The sequence below is a fragment of the Nanorana parkeri genome, unplaced genomic scaffold, assembly GCF_000935625.1.
Source record: "Nanorana parkeri isolate BGI_ZX_2015 unplaced genomic scaffold, ASM93562v1 scaffold1583, whole genome shotgun sequence".
Classification (NCBI taxonomy): domain Eukaryota; kingdom Metazoa; phylum Chordata; class Amphibia; order Anura; family Dicroglossidae; genus Nanorana; species Nanorana parkeri.
The window spans coordinates 203159-212289 of NW_017307851.1; the positions used below are offsets into that span (position 1 = coordinate 203159).

Here is a 9131-nt window from a genome sequence, read left to right on the forward strand (position 1 = left end):
AATTTAGGAGGGAAAAACATGATTTCTTCGTGAAATGAAGAATATTTAATCCGCCCGCTTTCTATATTCGGAAGAAGCGCAACCATTTGCCTATTATAAAACTTAAGAAGGTTGTGACAGCTCATAACATGCCTGTCCACCGCCGGCTGACCTTGAGGATGGTGACAATTAAAAGGAATGTCTTACACAGCCTTGCATTATTTCTTAACACGTTTCAGAAATCTTCAGACAAAATGATGTGTTCTTTGGAAACCTCACATACTCAACCTTGGGTTAATAATGGAGGAATTTAGCGTCACAGCCAATGTGCTCCTCTCACAACAGAGTCCACAACGTGGAGGGGGACGGGGGTGGCTGGGAGGAGTTGCGGGGGGATATAAAGGAAGGGCTGTACAACCAGGTGGAAGAGGAACTTTCTAATACAGTCAATATTCTTGACACTGGCAACATGATCGCCATGACTTATAGCTCCCTGGCTGTCAGCTTCTTCTGCCTGTTAGCCCTTTCTTCAGCATGCTACATCCAAAACTGTCCGATCGGAGGGAAGAGATCTGTGCTGGACATCATGGACGTCAGAAAGGTAAGACTTGCAGAAACCCTTAAAAATAATTTCTTGAATTTTCACCTCTTATACTAATGTAAAATTCTCTTGCAAAGTGAACAGCCTATTTGCCTTTAGTAAATTAACCTCTTTGAACCCTAACTGGACATGCATAGTGCTGTCTTGGAACACCATGGAATACAGTGGGGTTGATTTACTAAAGGAGTTGAGAATATTCCTCACAAATTCCTGTACTCAGCCATGTGCAGACTGGGCAATTTACGTAAATGTTTACCCAATTTTTCGAGTGGAAAATTTCGACTTCTCTAGTAAATCAGCCCTTAAAGTGACACTAAACTCAAGAGTGAAATCTTAAAAATGCATTCCAGTACCGTACCTATTAACAAAAAATGTATCTTATTTGTGTTTCATTCGGCTGTAGATCCTCAAATCATCTCTGAATTGGTGCTGACACTGTCCTTCCTTCTGGATGGTGGCTACTTTTGTTCCCCATGTTCCCTATCTTTAAAGTAACACTGAGTTTAGTGTCACTTTAAAGATCACATCAAAGACTCAATCAAGTTTCAGTCAGTTTCAAACAGCTTAGAAACACCTGCTGTGTGTTTATGTTTTTAAAGTATCAAGATTCTGCAATAGAAAATAATAAGAAATGATTTCAGTGATTCTGTTGTGACATTTGAGTATGAATTTCTCCACAATGTTTATAGCCACAGAGGTGAATGAGAGCTTGTTTTACTACTTGCTTTCACTTTATGTTCAGGTCATGTAAATGTTTTATTGAGCATAGTCTGGGCACAGGTTCACTTTTACATTTACAAAAAGAGAAAGTTTATGTTGTTTTTGGAAGACCCCAAATAGCCACTATATTCTAATTTGGGTAGCTCAACAGTCCCAAATAAGGATGCACTGATACCGATACTGGTATCGGTGCCGATACTGAGTATTTGGGCGAGTACCCGTACTCACCCAAATGCTCCGATACTTACCCTGATACCGAAACTTCTGCTGGTCAGAAGGAGCATGCTTCCCGGCCAATCAGGAAGCTGTGCGGTGGGATCCTGATTGGCTAGGAAGCTCACTTCACTTGTCACTAGGCAGCCTGGCTTCCTGACCAATCAGGTAGCCGGGCGGCACATCATGAACTGCCTCCTGGCTTCCTGGTTGGCTAGGAAGCCGGCTTTACTTTTCGCTAAGCAGCCTGGCTTCCTGACCAATCAGGAAGCCAGATGGCACGTCATGTCCCATCACGCCCGGCTCCCTGATTGGTCAGGAAGCTAGGCTGAATAGCAACAAGTGAAGCCAGGCAGCACCTCATGACAGGAAGCCAGGCATCCTCAGGAAGTGAAACCAGTGTTCTTTCGATAGAACACCGGCTTCCCAGGCAATCAGGAAGCCGGGTGGCCGGTCATGACCTGCCACCCTGCTTCCTGATAATCCGGGCCCATGGTACCTCAGTATACCCGGTATCAGTATATGGTATCGGTGAGTACGGGAAAGAAATATCGGTACTCGTACCCGATACCGAAAAACCGATATCGGTGCATCCCTACTCCTAAGCTATTACATTAAACTCAATAAACGTAAGAGGTGTATATTGTGCATACCCAATATGCATTAAACCGGACCATCATTTATTGGCATATAATTTATAATATCTATATAGTTATTCTTTAGCTGTAAAATAAAGATATTTATATATTATATACATTATAAAAACTTTTAAATAGTGCAAAATGTTGACATTTTATTAAAATCAGTACCATAAATTCTTGAAACATTCATGTATAACACCTTTATACATTTTTCTGACTAAGCTAATATTTTAAAGCTAAACTCCAGGCAGGCATAATAGACACACATTATTGCAGCTCTGTATTCATTATTACATCTTTAGATGTATTATTCTTCAAATGCAACCAGTGTAAGTACGTAGAGTTGACATAGTATCAGCCAGGTGTACGCGCTGCATTGGTTAATGCTCGCTTGACTAAAGTGGGAAAGGAACAAATACTAACCTGATTCCTCGCTCCATCTGGCTACTTCCTCTTCGTGCAACCAGTCCCCCGTAGGTGCCTTACTTCACTGCCCAGCGGGTCGCAGTTCTCTGATGTCATCATGTACAATGCAGGACCAGCAGTCCTGTATTGTATGCGATGATGGTAAGGGTCCTCCCACATTCCGGAGCATTGCACAGCACAGAAGAGCACCAACTGCCAAGGTAGTGAGGACTAAGTTAAGTGTTTGTACTAGGGTTGCACAGATACCAAGTACAGTACTCGGTACAAGTACAAGTACATGTACCGATACTTTTGAGCTCCAAGACTACACTAGAGAAAAATTCAAAAGTTAGGAGGCAGCTGTCATTTGTAAGGAGCACACGGAGCTCCTGGGATTTGTACATCTCTGTTTTACTGTATGATTTTGTTTTTATAAATAAAGTGATGCACCAGTTTTGCGAGTACGAGTACTGGTACTTGCCGAGTACTTACAAGTACGAATACTGATAAATTTTTGTTTATTGTCATGTGACAGTTTTTCTAAAACAATACAGACTAATGATTTCAGGACAGTGGTGGAGCGCCAGAGCCAGGTCCCAGCTGCAACCGCTGCCACCCTGGTAGTTCTCATGAAAATCCCAAGTATCTGCACTGGTAGTCGAAAAGTAACGGTGCATCCCTAGTTTGTACGTATTCCTTTTCCCCCCTAGCCATAGCCAAACAATCATTAAACTGATGAAGACCTTGCATAAAAAAGCACACCCTGCATTAAAAAAGCAGAATAAAGGGAACCGCTCACTGGTATGGAAATGTGCTGGTGGGAAGGGAGATAGGGTCACGTATAGGTGGAATTGGGCTTTTTATTTATTCCTACCTATAGCAGGAATACATAGCATTCTGTTCCCTCATTAGACATTCAAAGCACTACGGATTACAGTTAACACAGGATAATATAACTACGTTTCCTTCACCAGCACAGGTAGAGAGAGAGCCTCTGGCACCCAGCAGGACAACCCTCTGTTAGGATCCCCTCTTTTTATGCATTGTCTCATTGTACTGGTCCTAATTCTGCTTAGAATAGTATGACAATATGCTTATATGAGATGACCATTTGTACTGATGGTAAAAAATTATGTGAATCATGTTCACAGTCCCCCAAAAGAATAGAGAAAATAGTTCCTGTTATAATCTTCTGCATGAAAGTTGTGTTCTTCACCTCAGTGTGTTGTGTTACAGAAGAGTGCTGTGTGTTTTTGAAAGATCCTGTTTTCTTCATCTTTCGTGCTTTTTCTGCTGGGTTGGGTTTGCTTGTACGTTCCCCGAACCCAGTCAGAATTCTGGGTTTGGCAAACATCTGGGCAAGTCGTACTCAGGGCCTCCTGTGTCCTAGCAACCAATGATGCCCAGAGGTGACCCACACAGCGTCATTGGTTGCTAAGATGCTGACAGCCCCAAGGTATCACAGATTGGTATGGTGCACCTACCTGCATCCCAGCAACCAATGATGCTTTGCAGCCCATTCGCTATTGTCCTAGCAACCGAAGGCACTGGGCAGCAGGGCATCTTTGGTTGCTAGGATACAGACAGAGGTTTCATGGGCGGGCAACTGGCCAAATCGTTCGCCCATTCATTGAACTGTGAACAGCTTGGGTTCTGAAGTCATGGTCAACCCAAACCTGAAGCTCATCCGTACAGATGACCAAGATGTCTAAACCACATGCATTGGGTATAACTGCTATACAGGGTCAATTTGAGCTCGACTTACAAGTCGAACCAATCAGTAAAATTTCTGGTAAACAAATTCTCTTTTCTTTCATTCTTTTCCCTCTAAAATGTCACAATAATTTTTCCAAAGCCATAGCTGTATGTAAAGTTCTGTTTTTGATTTTTGAATGCTGATTCTCTAAACTCTTATTACAATAGTGCAACAATAAGCAGCTAATTGGCTTTTTATTCCCACAAATTGTAATAAATCAACATTAGTTTCAGCTATGTATAAAGTCAAGAACTGGAAAGAACAGACAGGAAAGCAATGAGTGGAAAATACTCCACAAGAGACAAAACACAAAAGAGCTGCTCAGGAGAACGCTCCACTGTAGAAATTCTATAGAATAGGAGTCAGATTAGTCAGAAAGAGCGGCATAGAAATAGAAGGTGGGGGCTCAGAACTGCGAGAGCCAGACTCAGAAAAATAAGACAGTGGGAGAAAAATAGGCATGTGAATCTAAAGCCATATACGAGACAGAAACATTGACTGCATGGAACAATTACTCAATAGTGATCACACTTTCAGTTTGGTACTTTTTCACAAATTGATTAAAAGCAGTTTGAAACCAGTTCCATAACGTAAAGGACCAATGCATCCCAAAGTGATATTTTAGCTATATGTGGAGCTTTGTGAGCTCATTGTGAGCTCTTTGTTTCTGATATATTTTGGATGTTCATACAGCAGGATCTCCCTGCCATACTTCCCAACTCCTTTTTCTGTCCACCTGGGAGTTTTGGGTGTTCCAACCAATCATCACGTGTTCCATCTCCTCTTGCTACATTCTGATAATATAACAGAAATAAGAAATCTAGCAGGAAGAGTGGGAACCCCTCATAATGACCACAACAGGTATGTAATATGCTTGTTAACTTCTTAAAAACAGCCAGACTTACATATTGCATTGGGATGGGGGGGTGCAGCTATGCGTCCCACCGAGCTCCTGGCAACCAGTGACATTTCTGGTTGCCAGGAGCTCAGCGGGCAGCCGGGACGGAACATCCCAGGTTGCTAAGAGCTGGACAGACAGATCTGTATGGCCCTTACACACCTCCCCGCCAAGCTCTTAGCAACCTGGGGCACTCTGTCTGGAAAAGAAACATTGTGCAGCACCGTGGCCATGCTACTCTGCCTGCCGCTACCCCATGAGATGACATCTGAGGCAACTGCCCCAGGTTGACTTAATATAGGGATTGCCCTGTGTGGCATCTTGTCAACGGGCCTTACATTGTGCTGCCACGTATAAGCATTCAGCTGGTGTTGCTGTGTTGTGCTAGGATTGTGGGCAAATGGTGCTTCCAGCACTGTGACTGTGCTATTGCCGACAGCTTCAAGACACCTAACAATGGTTGGGAGCTGGCAGGATAGGCTATTAATCACATGACCACTGTGACAGCCAGCTATAGTGATCACCTGACTGGGAAACCTATGTAACGCCTCCAACCTTATGATCTCTTGAAGTGCTGGCTCCTAAAGACGTAAATGTCTTAAACAATTTCCATTGTTTATTACCTATTGATAGACTGTCTTTATATTTATAACATGTTGATTAACTATTGCTTATTACTACAACTATGATTCCTATCCAGTGTCTGCAGGCTCTATCATGTAGCTCATGCTGGTTTTTCACCCTCTGGTACTCAAGGAATGGGACAATGCACAGAAGTCTGGTTATAGAAACCTATAAGCTGTACTCTGGACAGGGACCAATCTCCACTAAATTTTATTCCTCCACCCCCCTCTAGCTAATCACCCCAATAATAAGAAAAAAACGAAATATCTGCTAACTCTTGCCTGAACCCATCATGTGTAATCATCTTTTGATGTGCCGGGTCTCCCACTTCATAGTGGGAGGCTCCTTGTTCGCTTGCCAATGTAATTACCTTGTAGAATGTGTAGAAGTGTAGACACTTCTCATTGGCTGTTTATCACTGGGGTCCTCCCAGGTTTCTGAAGATTCCAGTGGTGATGTCATCACATGGCGAAGAGGGGCTGTAACAAGACCGGTCAACGGTGGTCCCGGACTACAGCGGTGGATCACTAGTCTTCACCCCAGGAAGATGGGCATTGCGGCGTTACATGAGAGCGGATTCAGGTGAGTAAAAAAAAGGACTTTTTTAAAGACGTTTGTGAATGAGGGGGGTGCGGGGTGGGTGAGAGGGATTGAAACTGGAACAATTCTTGTACTTTGCCCTGTTTACCTGTTTGAGCTGGAGAAAAACATGGTTTCAGGTATGGTGCACACCTCTCTCCACCTCATGCAGTGCTCCTTGCTTGGGCATTGCATGGGGAGGCTGAGCTTGAGCTCCCATCTCCACCCACCAGGCAAGATCATTACATGGTGGTGCCATCTTCCTAAAGGATTTTTCACTGATATGAAGCAGGCTGTAGATTTCAGATGTGGTTTAAATGTGAGTAGGCATAATTCAGGGTCTTTAATGTAGGCATAGAAATTCTTAAGTTGCAAGAGTGGACATGTGTCATTCTATAGAGAAGGGAGCCAAAAGTAGACACCACAGTACTGTTTATCTTTGCTGGACCCATAGTGATCAGATGAGGTCTTTAAACTTGTCAGATACTGTATATTGTTATTGGTGTATGCCTATGCAATAGACATTAAACTACATCTGGCCATTTTTACACTCCTGTCTTGGTCACCAAATTAAAGAAAGACTAGCAGGAAGATTGAGACTCCTGATTGCAACTAGAGGAATGAAAATGTGTTCCATCATTCAGGGAATATAATCTGATGCTATCTTTCTAGGACTCTCTTTAGCATCAAGGCAATTGTTTTGTCTCTGTAGACACTGCTCAGTCTCCAATGAAATGCAAAATATGAAATTGTTTACGACACTGTAATATGGCAATTTAAACTCAGTTTTTTGGCCTTGAGGAGCTCTATTGGTGTGATCTCTGTGCCGAATTCCCAGTTGACACCTGCCGTGACCATTATGAGGGGCTCCTGCCATCCCTGAGCTGGGTTCCCACATCTGTACACCTGCTGGGCACACTATGAGGGCTTTTTTCTCTCCCTGATGCTATATATTAATTTTATGGAGAATGTAACAGGAAGTGTTGGGGGCACACAAAGGTGGGCAGGAACACCCAAAACATCCAGGTGGACAGGAAATGAGTCAGGAACTATAGTGAGAAGATTTCACTGCGTTAATATGGTTCCTACGATCCCTGAGCTGGGTTCCCACATCTGTACACCTGCCTGGCCCTCTATGAGGGGTTCTCAATCTCCCTGATGCTATTCATTTATTTTATGTTATGGAGAATGTAACAGGAGGAGTTAGAACACAAAAATATGGGTGAGAACACTAAAAACATCCAGGTGGACAGGAACTATGGTGAGGAGATTTCACTCTTGTAACATCCAAGACATTTAAAAAAACTGAACAGCCTTTGTAGAAAAAGGGGATATTTGTATTCAGCACCTACTACACAGGTTGTCACGTACCTTAGAGGAGCTTGAAATGACAAGGGTGGCCTCTCTTGCAACTCCAGTCCCAAAACCCCTGAAAAGAGGGACAGGTGTATCAGGGTTTGGGGGGGCATGAGTGCCGGATGACTTGCTGTAGACAGAAGATGTGGGTCTCTGAGGTGAACGTCTGGTAGAAAGCAAACACAGGAGATGCACACCACGAAAGCAATGTAGACATAGCCGTAGTCAGATGCAAGTCGGGAAACAGCAGGCAAAAGCGAGGTCAAGGACAAGGGTTTGTAGAATATGAGAACAGCAGAAAAGTAGTCAAACAAGCCAGGGGGGTATCAGCGAAGCAAGTTCAGGATCTTAGGCTTCTTGGGAAGCTATCAATCACTCAACAGGAGGATAGGGATGCCACAGCCTAAATAGCCCATCTGGCACCGCGATTCGGAATATGTGTGCATGCATGCCCGCGCACACGCCGAGGAATGCACAGCAAGGCCTGATTTTATGAACCAGACCAGGCGCATGTTCATGCACAGATGCTCACGCAGACCTCCTGGAATAGGCTTCTTGACACATGTGCACTACTTGGCATGTCCAGTGGAGTAAAGCTCTAGCTATAGAGATGAATAGGGTGGGTGCCACTCATGTTTAATAGGAACTTGAAGGGGCTTCCTTCTTCATTGGCAAGATTGCACAGTGAAGAATTCAGGAGCTGGGGCTGAAGTAGGGAATTTCAAATAAACCATGAATCTTTTTTTTTTTCTTAAAGGAACCTTTTATGAGTATTGAATATCGATTAAGCAAAAATCTAAAATGTATTGGAATACCAATATATCAATTGTCTTAGGGTTTCTGGTGCAATTTGATTGAGAACTTTGAACCAAAATAAAAAAAGGTGTATATACTAAAAGTAATATGCCCTTCTCCTTGCATGACTCCTGATCCCCTTCACTGTCCATCAGCCACTAAAGGGAAATTGGAGCAGCATTTTCTCTAGGAAAGGAAAACATTTTGAGGCCCTTCAACAGTCTTTATTTAGCCTTCCACACATGACTGTTATCACAGCTTTATCTTAAAATATATGAGTAGATCCAGATGAATAATCCTTTTTGTGTTTGTGATATATATTAACTGTTACACGCACGTAATTTTTTTTACTGATTGCCTTTCTGCTTCCGGCAAAGCTCATATGAAAGAATCAAGATACAAGTCAGTATGATTGGAGAGCATTGTTGAGTCAGTCATAATATGAGCACAAAGTGAAGGACAGCAGAGGAGGTGCATTGTGTACACTATATAAAGAACTCGTGAATACATTACCCCCCCCCCCCCCCCCCCACCGCGCGGTCTGATGTTATTATATGTATGCTG

At 43.1% G+C, this 9131-nt stretch overlaps 1 protein-coding gene across 1 annotated transcript in view; it reads left to right on the forward strand.

Moving 5' to 3' along the window:
• The first annotated feature begins 402 nt into the window (after nucleotides 1-402).
• The window catches only part of LOC108798891 (mesotocin-neurophysin MT), a 12930-nt gene continuing 4201 nt past the window's right edge, over nucleotides 403-9131 (forward strand). The window contains exon 1 of the mRNA XM_018570701.1: nucleotides 403-580. Coding sequence (XP_018426203.1) covers nucleotides 449-580 — 132 coding nt within the window. The 5' untranslated portion in view covers nucleotides 403-448. The remainder of the gene's footprint in view (nucleotides 581-9131) is intronic.